At 45.1% G+C, this 14,594-nt stretch overlaps 1 protein-coding gene across 3 annotated transcripts in view; it reads left to right on the top strand.

Annotated features, from left to right (window-relative positions):
* Positions 1 to 14,594, top strand: part of LOC142590718 (beta-hexosaminidase subunit alpha-like) — a 190,130-nt gene that overhangs the window by 79,390 nt on the left and 96,146 nt on the right. For all 3 annotated transcript variants that reach the window (XM_075703143.1, XM_075703144.1, XM_075703146.1), the window contains 2 exons: positions 8,101 to 8,425; positions 9,337 to 9,452. In XM_075703143.1, the coding sequence (XP_075559258.1) occupies positions 8,101 to 8,425; positions 9,337 to 9,452 (441 nt within the window). The remainder of the gene's footprint in view (positions 1 to 8,100; positions 8,426 to 9,336; positions 9,453 to 14,594) is intronic.

The following is a 14,594-nucleotide window of genomic DNA, read 5'->3' as shown; positions in this document are numbered from 1 at the left end:
TATTGTGCGAAACTTTGTCGAAGGCTTTCGCAAAGTCTACGCAGATGAAGTCCATTTGTTCTTGGGCGTCTATAGCTGAAGTAAAATCATGAAAAGTTTCTACGAGCTGGGTTAGTGTAGAAAGTCCCTTTCGGAAACCATGTTGGTGCTGATAAAAAAAGTCGTTATTTTCAAGAAAAACGAGGATATGCTTACTTATGATGTGCTCTAAGACTTTACAACAGACGCTAGTCAGGGAAACTGGGCGATAGTTATTTATTAGCAATCGGTTACCGCTTTTAAGAACAGGAGTTGTGACTGCGCAACGCCAGTCTTGTGGCAACGAGTGAGTTTGCAATGACTTAACAAAGATATTAAGAAAAATGACACCCACTCCGCGTATCGCTTTAGAAATTGGGTTGGTATTCCATCCGGCCCGCTAGCCTTCTTAGAATCTAAAAGTAGTAGTTGGTTAAACACGCCTGCTTGAGTGACGACAATATTTTCCATCCCTCATGAAAAGGAAGACGGCAGACAAGCGACTGCGCAATCGCTGCTAGGCGCTGAAAAAGCTGATTGGAAGAAATTATTAAAATGACTCGCAATATTTGCTTTTTGCGTTACTATTACATTGTTAACTTGGATCTTGTTCATTTGTTCTTTTTTATCATTCAGATAAAGCCAGCATTTTTGTGGTGATGTTTTCATAAAATTATTTAATGTTTGGTTAAAGAACTGCTCTTTTGATTCCTTCAGAGCCGTTTTCAGTGCCCTTCGCAATTTCGATACCTCGGCGGAGATACCTTGCCTTTTGCGTAAACGCTTTATTTTACGCTTAATATGAATGATATGTCGATTAATCCAAGGGTTCCGTCGTTTTATATTTTTTAGTCGAGTTGGGATGAAACTATCAACGCAATGTCTTATAATTTTCTTGAGGCGCTGCCATAGTTCGTCAACCGATTCACAATCGCAGACAAGTTCAAATTGATTAAATGATAATTCTAAGAAATCGAGAATAGATGTGTCGTCTGCCCGGCTATAGTCCTTAACTTTCACAGGTATTAACGGCTGGGAACGAGTGCTTGCGCTCGACACTATGTGTACAAGAACCATCTTGTGATCTGACAGACCATCATCCACAGACACTGTATAGTCGTCTATTTTATTCGAAAGAAACACCAAGTCCAACAATGACTGAGATTCAGGCGTTACCCTCGTGTTTTCTTTCACGATTTGCTTTAGATTGTGCGAGATCATCATTTGAAGCAGCTTTTCACTACTAGTAATTTCTACGTGCCCAGGTAGTAAACTGTCCCAGTTAATATTAGGTAGATTAAAGTCCCTGGTCATTATTAGTCTGGTGTTACGGTCCAAATGATTGCATAGGAAATCATTCAGCTTATCTAAAAACTCGGGTGCAGTGGCAGGTGGCCTATATATTGCGCCAACAAGATACACAGTTCTCGCGTAAGTTTTTGCACCATACTGTCTCAGGAATGATACATTCAATCATGACAACATCAATGTGCTGTTTAACAATAATCGCAACGCCTCCACCGCGAGTGTCTCTATCCCATCTAAACATTCGGTAGTTGGGTGGCACTATACATTGGCTAGGTACATTGCTGTTCAACCATGTTTCGCTTACTACTAGCACATGAGGGGTCTCTGTGAGCAACACGTATTCTAACTCAGTTACCTTATTAACAATACTGCGTGCATTCAGTGACAGGATTCGGAGCTATGAAAGGGTTGAAGTACATGGGGAACCGCTGGGACTGCCTGAGGGGCCAGAATCCCCATGCGTGTCATCTGTCCTTTGTGTGCGATGCTTATTTTCATTTCGGTGGTTTAGAAGGAAACGTGCGTTGTTTTCTTGGTCCCATGCGTAAAGCTTCTCATTTACCTTGAGCTTGTCGTCAATCAAAAATACCTTCGCGCCCTTCGCCCTTTCGGCAGAAGCGCTCGCCCACAACTTTCGTCGCACGTCTACTGTTTCCTTTGCATAATCATTGCTGATACTAACTGACTTTCCTTTAGGTTTTTTGCAGTTCTTCAATACCTGCTCCTTTTCTCTGGTATCATAAAACTTCATGATAACTGGTCTCGGTCGCTGACTGTTTTTCTTGCCAATGCGATGAATTCTTTCGACAGTTTTAACTTGAACCCCCAGTTTTTCATGAAACAGTTCATCAATGACAGCTGCCCTCAAGTTCGCCTCTGAGTCACCGCTTTCCTCTGAGATTCCAAAAACCAACAAGTTGTTACGCCGGCTGCGGTTTTCATACTCGATCAATTTTTCAGCCTGGTGCTGAACTATAGCCTCAAGATGCCCAATTTTCTTGTTCATTTCCTGTATCATAACAAGAAATTCCGTCAATCGATCTGTTTTTGCGGTTAACTGCACAACGTTCTCGCTTATTGAGGATAGTCGGCGATCAGTCGCCGCCTGATTCTCTATAATTGTTTGCAGCAGTTCAGTCGATTTAGGCCCGGGATTTTCTTCTATGTCTCCTGACACTAATAGCAACATCATGGACGAACAGTCAATAAGACTGCAACAACACCTGCGAGGGCACGGCAGGACAACCAAAAATCTGTTGTCACTTCGGTAGGAACAACCGAGAACCCTGAGGACCAACCTGCACAAACAGCAGAAGCGGGTGAGCCATGCTGTCCGCAGGCCAGGTGCCGTGCCCTCTGATCTGGTCGTAGTCGCGTCGCTCCTATAGTAGATCTGTTGCTGATGACGTCACACCTTGCAGTTCGTATCCCACAAATGAAAACTTCGTTGTCACGTGGTCAAAGTGAGACACCGAAAACGGCATCATTCCAGCACTAGTCGTCGTTATCGTGGCTGGCCTTTCATGCAGGATCCACGGCAGTACCTGCACAAACAGCAGAAGCGGGTGAGCCATGCTGTCCGCAGGCCAGGTGCCGTGCCCTCTGATCTGGTCGTAGTCGCGTCGCTCCTTTAGTAGGTCTGTTGCTGATGACGTCACACCTTGCAGTTCGTATCCCACGAATGAAAAGTTCGTTGTCACGTGGTCAAAGTGAGACACCGAAAACGACATCATTCCAGCACTAGTCGTCGTTATCGTGGCTGGCCTTTCATGCAGGATCCACGGCAGTACCTGCACAAACAGCAGAAGCGGGTGAGCAATGCTGTCCGCAGGCCAGATTCCGTGCCCTCTTGCTTGGTCCCTTTCCCACGTCTTCCTCATGGAACAAATGGGTAGCCGTCGCGACTGATTACGCCACCCGGTACGCTATTACTCGGGCTCTCCCTACCAGTTGCGCCACTGACGTCGCGGATTTTCTCTTGCGTGACATTATCTTGCTTCATGGCGCCCCGCGACAGCTGCTTACTGAGCGTGGTCGAAACTTCCTCTCGAAAGTTATCGCTGACATTGTGCGTTCCTGCTCCATTCAACACAAACTGACTACCTCATACCATCCTCAAACCAATGGCCTGACAGAACGGTTAAATCGTACTCTTACCGATATGCCTTCCAAGTACGTTTCCAAAGACCACTAGGACTGGGACATTGCCCTTCCTTACCTAACATTTGCGTACAATTCTTCCCGGCATGACACCGCCGGATTTTCTCCATTTTATCTCCAGTACGGTCGCGAACCTACCTTGCCCCTAGACACGGCACTTCCTCCTGCTGCGAACTCAACAAGCGAGTATGCGCACGACGCCATCGCCCTCGCCGACCATGCACGCCAGCTTGCCCGTGCTCGACTGACGACCTCACAAACCACTCAGCAGTGTCAGTACAACGCCCGCCATCGTGACGTACAGTTTTTGCCTGGTGCGCTCGTGCTCCTGTGGTCGCCCTCCCGTCACGTCGGACTTTCAGAGAAGCTCATTTCGCGATACACAGGGCCCTACCGCGTGCTGCTCCAAGTCCCGCCTGTGACTTACGAAATTGCTCCTGTGGGTTCAACCTCGTCCTCTCCTCTGGCATCTAGTGATGTCGTGCATGTCAGTAGGCTCAAGGCCTACTACACTGCTTCCGAGTCCGATCTTTAGTCGCTCCGGGACGGCGCTTTTGCAGCCGGGGGTAGTGCTACGGAACAATATGTGCGATCACGAGAAGGCGAGCAGTGTGAAGACGACGACGAGGATGTAAATATTCGTACGTTACAATATAAAAAATATTCGCGCCAACAGAACCAATGACAAAGGATAAATACCCGCGAAACCGAAATGTACTCATATAACGCAGAGTTCACACAGCATGAATGTTCGCAAAACCATGGTGTCCACAAAGAGTTTGTTTGGCACATGAATGCCGCACTTTAAACACAACAAATACAATACTACATGGAGACAAAGACAGGATGAACATGTAAATAAGGGTGCCTGTTAATAATAAAAATGCCAGCAATAACTGTTCTATGACTTAGTATTTTTGGATAGTTTTTATTCCTCCAAAAATTGTACTAAGGCACACACTGCGATGTTTTCAAGTTTTTTTTTTGTTTTTGTTGGCCATGGACCTAAAGTTTTTCATGGGAAGAGTGGCCGTCTATCCAAGCCGTGTAGGTTTATCGAAAGGTTTTTGCGAGGTGCATGCTAATTTTTTAAAGTGTCGATGAAGGTGTTCTATGTGTTCTTCAGCTTTATCACACACAGGATGTTTTTAGCATAGGCAGTGCCTAGCGCCGAAGCTTATGAATTGTTGTTTCAAGAGAGGCCTTGTAACGCAAAACTATTCCAGTATGTTTTTGTTCGAATCTCTAGACGTCAAATTTTCGCGACCGCCGACGCAAGCATCAGAGGGTGAACCTCAGCGTTGCCTGAACAGCCCAATCATATGCTCTCCTATACTAGAGAAGTTAAAAACCATTCCACAGTTAAGCGCAATCGCCGTCCGCTTCTTCATTACTTACGAGAAGGAGACAACGACTGAAGTATTTCCAACGTGGAGCTTGACATCAACCATGCGGACCTCAAGAGTCGTTTGACGTCATCGTTGCGCATTCTTGAGATTCAGCGCTCAGGGAGCTCCCGATGTATCAAATAATATTTGCTTCTGCGACATTACCCAGCGTCTGTAAAAGAGAGCTACGTGATACATCGTGTACGACCATTCGTTATGAGGCCTGTTCAGTGCCGGAAATGTCTAAAGACAGGATACGTGAGCGCTGTTTGTAGAAGCGAAGCCACCTGCTCGCGCTGCGGCGGAGAGCATAATACCACCGACCGTGATGCGTCTTCATTTAAATGTCCCAAGTGTACTGGCTCTCACGAAGTGACTTCGACGGAATGCCCAAAGATAAAACAAGAAGTTTGTATTTGTACATTGTTATTCTCCAGTAGCCAGATCGAAGATCGACACTGAATATGTATTCGGCCTCCTGCAGTGAGCCCGACACGTCATCACTTCGTGGCAGGTGATAAAGGTCTTTGCGTGAGAGACTTGAGTAAGGCGTATTCTTTGTGGTCAAGCATATGGCGCACATTTTTTTGATAACCTTGCGCTCGGTAGCCGACACTTCATAGACATAAGTGAACAATGCAGGAGCCAACGGCCTGAATGCGATGAATGGCGACATGCATTTTAGCGAGGACGGGTGAATGAACGACGAACAAAGCACCTTGTTTTTTCAACAGATCGAGTAGATCTCGAGCCTGAATTAGTGAAAGGTCTTCACTCATGGAACCGGTCAGAAGAGACCAAGAAGAGCCGAGAGGAGGCAAAGTTGACTCCTTCGAAACGATAGTCAAAGGAACGAGGACAGCGGGTTGAGTATCATAAGCGCATCTGATAGTTGATCCACAGGGTAGCAGTTTGGGATCGGGAGCAGCATTTAATGCAGTAACCATTGCACACACATCAGTGAAATGTCATCAAGGAGTGCAGGAGGCTTACGTGAATATCTGGGAAAATATATAGAAAAATTCAGCAGCTACCATCATTTTCCGCAAGAAAAGTTGAAAGGCACCTATAAACTAAGGGGTCAGGCAAGGACACACAACCTCCAGAATGCTATTCCCTATATGCTTAGAAGTATTGAAGCTATTTAACTTGGAAGGCTTAGGTGTGAAGATTAACGGCAAATTTCACAGCAACCTTTGCTTTGCAGCCGATATTGTCCAGTTCAGCAACACTGGGGACGAATTACAACAAATGATTGATGACTTTAACAGAGAAAGTGTAAGAATGGCATTGAAGATTAATATGAAGAAGACAAAGATAATGAGAAATAGCCTGGCAAGGCAACCAGGGTTGAGGATCGCCAGTGAGCCTCTAGAGACTGTGAAGGAGCATGTTTACCTAAGTCACTTACTCAAAGGAGACCCTGGTCCGCAGAGGGAAACGTACAGCAGAATAAAAGTGGGTTGGAGTGCATACAGAAGACATTGCCAGATCATGATTGGAAGTTTACGACTATCATTCGAAGGAAAGGTGCACGATCAATGTGTTTTACCGGTGCTGACATATGGGGCAGAAACTTGGACACTGGCAAAGACGCTTGAGAACAAATTAAGGACCGCGCAAAGAGCGATGGAATGAAGAATGCTAGAGAGGAAGAGAGTGGTTTGGAGTATAGAGTGAACGGGTATAGCCGATATTCTAATTGATATTAAGAGCAAAAAAAATGAAGCTGGGCAAGTCATGTAATGCGCAGGTTAGATAACCGGTGGACGATTAGTGTTACAGAATGGTTGCCAAGAGAAGGCAAGCGAAATCGAGGATGGCCGGAAAACAGGTGGGGTGATGACATGTAGGAAATTCGCAGCCGCAAGTTGGATTCGGTTGGCGCAGGACAGTCATAATTGGTGACCGCAGGAAGAGGCCTTCGTTTTGTAGTGGACACGAAATAGATTGATGGTGATACTGATGACTCGTTGTTTACAATTTCCACATGGCCAGCGCGGGCAAAATATGGCTTTAAATTAAGAATAGCTTTACTGATTGTGCTTCTTGGGGTTGGAATATATTTCTGGGAAGGACGAATGTTTACGACGACAGAAGCAAGGAGACAGGAGCATCAACGTTCATCTTCATGTGTTCTTGTTTTACTGCGTCCAAAAGACTTTCTTCGCTTCGCGCACACACAAATAGCTTATAACAGCGTTTCAGCTGCTCTAGCTACTCGTGTTCCATTACAAGATAGTCCGATTATTACAACCTCAATATGGAGTACAAATCGAAGAGCGTATATTGAAATAAACCGACACTTTAATTAAACCAAAGAAGACGAAATGTCTGATCTCTTCGACGACATCATTTTGGTCGGCATTTTAATAACTGCATTTCTAATAAAAATCAGCTTCCCGACCATACGAGAGGTCGAATTATTGAGCTGAAACATAAGCAGCAACATGTTTCCGAAGAATGCTCCCTTCCAAGCAAATTATCGGCACGTTTGACTGAAGTATGCTAGCAATATATTTAATGCAGTAATTTGTCAAGACTGATTATGTATCCTAATGGGGGAAGATGGAGTACGTGATTTTGTTTTTCATAACAATTTTTGGTTTTCTAAGAATGTGTGTTTTCATCGGAAATTTAGGAAGTTCAATATTTGTTTAGTTGATGTGTCTTTGCGCCTACAGAACAATGCTGAACTTAAACAGTGGCAAAAAAAACAAGAAACTACACAAGAACAGCGATGACTGCCAATATATTTTAGAAGAATATAAAGCACTTCTTTAAGGCTATGCAATGGAAACGGCCAAAAGCAACATATAGTAGCATCCATGTCACCCCAGCACCTGCCATCACGAGTGTCTTTGGGCGAACGTAGAAGTAACAGTGGTTCTATGTGCTGGGAATATGCTCAATGATGATTCTGCAATGGGTATTTCGGTAATTTCATTTGGCAATCACGTATATGGTTTTCATGAAAAAAATTGTTTCGAAGTCGATGCTGCCCCTACAGTTTCTTGTTCCTTGTCTCTGTGTAAGTTTAGTTTCCTGCTCAAAGCATATTTCTCTGAAACATTTAGGAAATCAATAATATGTAGTTAATTCTCTTATCATTTCCTTTCTCCCTCAGCCTAATATTAGCCTGGAAGAAATCAACATATTCATTTTTATATACAGCAAATCAAGGCGCATCAATTAACTGCGTTTTCCATCGTGCTCTTTGGGACAGGTGTTTCCAAGCCGTGGTGAGGCGTGGCCCCAGCCAATGAACCAGACGACGGGCTCCAACGTGATCCTGCTCGATCCAAGCACATTCGCCTTCGTGTTTGTGGGGCCCCCTGGCGGCTGTGACGTGGCCGATAGGGCACTTAAGCGATACCGTGACCAGTTGCTTTTCAATGGCTGTGCGCGATCGGGAGTAGCGGCTGGCAACCTGCGAAGGGCACTTCCACGCCACCGTTTCGGTGGTGTGCCCGTAGCCAGCATCAGCTCGCTGCTTGTCCACCTTCGCGGGCAATGCGAGCACACACCACAGCACGACATGGACGAAGCTTGTGAGTTACACGATCACTATTAAAGAAACAACCGAAGGAGATTGAGAAACCAATGAAAGCTTTCTTTTTTCCTTTTAGTTACACAGTCCCACAATTGAACTATTCTTTATGAAGTAAGTTATTCAGGTATGTCCCAGGGCCACGCACAAGTTATGAAATGCAAGCATTGAAGTTTGTTCTTCTTTCAACTCTAAATTATCATAGTTTAAATAATTTGCCTAATAAAAAGCTTTCCTATAAAATCCTCGAAAACATTTTTGACCTTCTCCTGCAGTACTAAAAAAATGTTGGAGACATTTTTCGTTTCAGATTTCAGTTTGTTATTATTATAGTAGCTGAAAGTGTTGTACGCTGTATACTTGTCAAGTCGAGTATCTAACTGAATGCTGCTGCGCTATGTGCTTTCGGGTGATAGGAGCTGTGTTAAGCCGTGATACAGTGACGTTTACCCCATCTCTTCAGCCATGTCATGTAGCACACCTCTGCAAAAAAATTTAAAATTCGATAACTCAAAACTCACAGAAGGCTTATCGTAATCGCACGCGTATTTTTTTGTTTCGAATTTTCCTTTTTGTCTGTGTCACGTCCCACCACGTGCTGTGTGTATACTGATTGTCATAGCCTTTCGAATTATTTTACTATGTATGAGCGATGTCTATATAGTCGGTAACCGCTGAGCTGCCATGTAATTCGAAGCTGAGCCTTTCTCAAGTCGATCGTGTGGCATTTAATCCTATGGCCTCCTTTCCTGATGAACGAAATATACGAATGCAAGAACTGCGTCGACTCACAGAGATGAAAATTTGCCTTTTACCTTCTATTCATAAGAGTCGTGTAATAACTAATCGCTCCATTCGCGTGGATTAGAAACCAATGTTTTCAATCCATGTGGGACCACTTTTGTTTCGCAGACACTCTGCAGTTTACGGCCCAGTCGCAGCCTTCGCTGTCCGCAAACTCCGTGTGGGGCCTGCTCCGGGGCCTGGAGACGTTCAGCCAGATCGTGTATCCCTACGACGGTACTCAGGTGGGCTGCGTTGGATGCTATTATTTAGCGGCTTGACTCCAAGTGCGAGTATGGGGATGGGACTCCCCAACAGAAATGGAACAAATTGCGGTCTGGATGGAATGAAACTGTGGCTCTGTATTGAAATATTAGCTCGCATTAAGAACATTCGGGGAAGATTAGCCGAAAAACTAGTGGTAAAACTAGCAAACCTGTATACCGGGTCACCAGGCTCTAACTATCTATCAAAAATCAATGCAGGCGAGAAAACGCAATGCGCCGTGGTTGTTTGTTACTCCAAAGTGTTAGCGCTCTTAGTGTTAACATTACATTACACTGTCGCGAACAATCTTTGGAGCTCAGTAAGTTAACTCCCTCCTTTTGTTCTGCCTCGCGGACAATGCCTCTCTAATGCCTAAACCAAACAACAAATGAACTCCAAAAGTGCTGGGGAGCAGCACGTTCTGATAACGTCGCATTCTTCTTTGAAATATATTGTTTTAGTTGTGGATGTACCTATCTACGAAGCACAATTTTTCATGCAGTTGTGTTGTAGCATACCTTGAGTAGCATGCGAGGCAATTAACCATGCTAATAAGTTCGGCATTGTGTTAAAACTTTTACGTGTATCTCTCTTGTAGAGTATGGGCTACTAGTTTCTGCCTTCCCCTTTACTACTACCAACGCATGTTGCCCAAGTATGTGCATGGCAACGAAGACTCCGCCAACAGTACAAATATAGGAAGTACGTGTGCGACTGGCATGAAAATCTTTGCACAAGTCCATATTATTGTATCAAAAGGGAAATCTTGTGACAGGATTTCCTTCGTGCATCCATCTGGCGTTTCGGTTACGCTGCCGTTGAAATGTAAGGCCTTAGCCCCAGTGCCCTTGTCGCGCCGTCTTCAATAGGCCACTTTCTCATACTACAAGCTTCACAGTCACCACGCGACAAAAAACTAGTTTTGCCCTCCACTGCCACTCAACATAGAGAAGAAGTCCATACGTGAATGTGGTGTTAGCTCTGAGATAAAAAGTTACAGTGACGTTTAACCTCGTGAAGGCGGGTTACGGGTAAGCGTATGGGTGCTATAACGCGCACAAAGCTATCGGCCCTCGGTGCGCCTAGACGCCTACACTGTACGCATCACACATCGTATTCAAGACAGTGCTGACGCCGCCACGCCATAACTAGCAGTCGCTGGAGTAGAACTCTCCCCCCCCCCCCCGCCTCCCACGTGGGAAGACGCGCTCTGCCACGCTTTCCGCCCTTGCGCACGCGAAACTGGGACACCATCGTCGGCTCACCGTCGCAGGCTCCCACTGGCACTAGGGATACTAAAAGACTAAATACACTTCGCACTAGTAGCCCTTGAACATATAAAGAATATATGTTATAAAATGGCACTTACAGTAGCATTAAAGACGATGAATCACGCTAGTTAAGACCTGCCGTGGTTGTTCAGTGGCTATGGTGTTGGACTGCTGAGCACGAGGTCGCGGGATTGAATCCCGGCCACGGCGGCCGCATTTCCATGGGGGCGAAATGCGAAAACACCCGTGTGCTTAGATTTAGGTGCACATTAAAGAACGCCGGGTCTTCGAAATTTCCGGAGTCCTCCACTACGGCGTGCCTCATAATCAGAAAGTGGTTTTGGCACGTAAGACCCCATAATTTAATTTTTCACACTACTTAAGCCCTTTACACTACAGTTAGGCAAGAAATATAATGGGAAAAGTAAAAGGGGAGGTCGAGCTAAATTATCCAAGAAATTGGAATATACACAGGGAAAAAGAAAATGTCTGCTGGAGGATTTTCAGTCACGCGCTCTTTTCTACAGCGCTAAGGAATGTGAATTCACTGTGCTGTTTGGGTGAAACCGACACCTTCTCATAGCAGTTACAAAACCGGAATGTGAGAATAGACGCTCGGAAGCTATAGATTTGCTGGAATCAACATGAACTCTATTGCTATGTCTTATACATACTCTAAACCAGCGCAAATGCTTTGCCGCGTCTTTAGGGGACTGGGAGTGCAGCGACGATGAACGACTGGGTTTCTACAGTATGGCTTGGATTGAGAGGGCACATCAAGCTTCCGGGTTCGAGCCTTGTGGTGGCGTGTGCCGCGTGGGTGAAGAAAAGGGAAGCGCTCGGCTGCGCATCACTCGGCGCTGGGGAAAACAGCCCACAGTCGCTCTACCACAGCCGCACAGTCACTCCTCGTACTCCGCCATTCTATGACGATCTCAAAATTCGCGCGCAACTCCTGTCAAGCTCTAGAAAACAATTATTGGAATATGTATACTCGATTAGGTCGATTGAATTAAAGCTGTACATCGATGACGATTAATCGTATTGCGGGATATTATTCGATTATTTGCTTACCAATATTACCAAGCCTGACTCGCAAACGCACTGTACGGTCCGTTGAGATGATGTTATCACGGGAGAAACCTGGTACGTCCATATCGCAAAGAAAACCTGTAGCAAGTGCCAGAGAAGGTTAACCAAGCGCTCCGCGTTTTTTCCTCCTCATTTCTCCTTCGCCCACCCTCTTCGCTCATAGTCATCTAGACTCATCTAGGTGGCGTTGCTTTGTCACACGCTTTGTGCGTTCCTTCGTACTTTCCCCCAGCGCGCGATTTTCTTCGCCTCCAGCGCCTTCCTGACCTTTCTTCGCGGCTTCGAAGATACATTCACCAATTGCACTTGCTGGCCAGTTGCGCTTGTGTGCAAAATACCGCAATTTCGTGACGGGCAATGCAAAAAGTATACATAGACATTATGGAGCAAGGCGCGTTAACCACTGTGCTATAGCTCAGCTTTCGCGATTCGTAATATTTGTGAGGTTTGGCGCACCAAACAAATCATAGAACTGGTGCATTTGGTGCCTTTATTTTAGAGTACACAATAGTGAATTGATCTTTTTTGTAATGTCAACAGTCCTGTGGAAACGCGCGGATACATTTCGGTTTCCTCCATCATTGCGAAGGTTAGCGCGCTAAATATGAGTTGCAACGCGGCATACACTCGTCAATTCTTTCAATAGCAGAAAGGACAATTGAAAATTTTCTTGTAAACTGTAAACCATGTGCTGTCAGTAATCGGAGCGGTGTTCATGAATTCTTTTGCGTAGGCGCTACCATGCTGCCATACGGACTCTGTACGGCAGCCTGGCATCGTCAGCACACACACACACACACACATACACACACACACATACACACACACACACACACACACACACACACACACACACACACACACACACACACACACACACACACACACACACACAAACACACACACACACACACACACACACGCGCGCGCGCACGCACGCACGCACACACGCACGCACGCACGCACGCACGCACACACACATAAAAAGAATCTGACTCGCATGTGGCAGCTCATATTTGGTGGGAGAGTACACATATGCCCCACAGGCATAAAGTGCGTTCCCAGCAGCAGGGTCGGTGGTAGATTCTGGCATTCTTTCTACGCATGCGCCCACAACGTGTCATTTACCAGAACAAAGCGAAAGCAGAAATGGGGAGAAGACTTGGCAGATGCTCCGGTATTTATACTTAGTACGTTGTTCTGCAGTCCATCAGAGTTGATTTTAGTTGATTACAGTATTTTTAGGTAGCTGAGACAGTTTTGGTGTCATCTGATACCTGCTTGATAAGCCAATTAGACAAACTTTGAATGCAGAGCCACATTACTGACCGCATAATGTCTATGTACGCTGTGGATTAACTTTAAGAACTTCATTTTCGAATGGGGGGCATCTTAAAACGAGCCTTATAGAACCATGTGTAGTGTTCCAGTCAAATATGTTGTGACTGTATACTTCAGAAAGTGACATTACCTAACACCTCTTTTTGCTTTATAGGTCCCAGCAAATTTTGTGTATACTTTCATTGGCTGCAGCTTAATATGTCGTAAGCTTCGTGGTTGTCTTTCTTCCGTTAGACCTTAGATGTCTCATTAAGTTCTTCTATCAATATTGATAAAATGTTCCATATATAATTTTGTTTTTGTACTACACGTCACATCACTGTTGCACTGTACCATTCCTATATGTGCTTTCGAAATGCATATTAAGGAAATCACCATTAACGGAAGTTCAGTTCATTGCATACCCTTGTGCTTATGCCTGAAATGTTTATGCCGTTCCCATAGTAAGTGCCTAATTTGACTTGTCATAGGTAAATGTAATTCTCGGTAGTGCGACCAAGAGGATTTGACAAATATAAACAAGAGAAACCGTATATCTAGAGGAGACAAGAAAGGCCATATGGCAACGCTCACCATCGAAATACTTTCATGATGGAATAGCGGGTACATTTGGACGTTGTGAATATATCGCTCTATAGAGTGATGATTACTCGTACAGTATATTCAACAAATTGGGATTTATGTGCCCACTAGATATATCCTTTCAGAGCCGTTCCATGACGCTTTGGCCAGGCACTCTGGTTTTCACTTACAATTCATCATCATCATCATCATCATCATCAGCCTGGTTACGCCCACTGCAGGGCAAAGGCCTCTCCCATACTTCTCCAACAACCCCGGTCATGTACTAATTGTGGCCATGCCGTCCCTGCAAACTTCTTAATCTCATTTCACTTACAATTCAATAGGAATTTATTATATAAACTGCGGTTATTTATTAGGAATTTGGTGTCCGGCGGCGACCACAAGAAATTGCAGACAAAAGCAATGCTTGTTTCCTCATATTTATTTGTATTCACTGTGTTTCGCCATAACTATGGTGGAAATACTGAATGCTCCTACCTTCCGAATTTTTTTCACCATATTGGTACGTGTGTTTGTTTCTATTTTTCCGGTGCCCCCTGTTCAGCGGCCAACAAATACTAAACGTCAGCGCTCAACGCAAGACGCGCTTGCATGATTTAGAACTTGCGCGAGTGCTATCGTTTATTTTGTTTTTTGTGTATGACCCTCGCCGAACCTCGTGTTACGCGATTACAGACGCGACACGAGTTGTGTAGTAGTTTCTGGAAAGCCCACGGGCCCCAGCGAATACACTAGAATGTTTGACGGGTTACCTTTAAACGCAGACGCGCTTTACCCGCTGATCAGGTTTTCGACAACCACCTGCTGTGTTCGCCGCAAACTTTGGCCTTT

The sequence above is a fragment of the Dermacentor variabilis genome, chromosome 8 (assembly GCF_050947875.1).
Source record: "Dermacentor variabilis isolate Ectoservices chromosome 8, ASM5094787v1, whole genome shotgun sequence".
Classification (NCBI taxonomy): domain Eukaryota; kingdom Metazoa; phylum Arthropoda; class Arachnida; order Ixodida; family Ixodidae; genus Dermacentor; species Dermacentor variabilis.
This window is presented reverse-complemented; position numbering and strand designations above follow the sequence as displayed.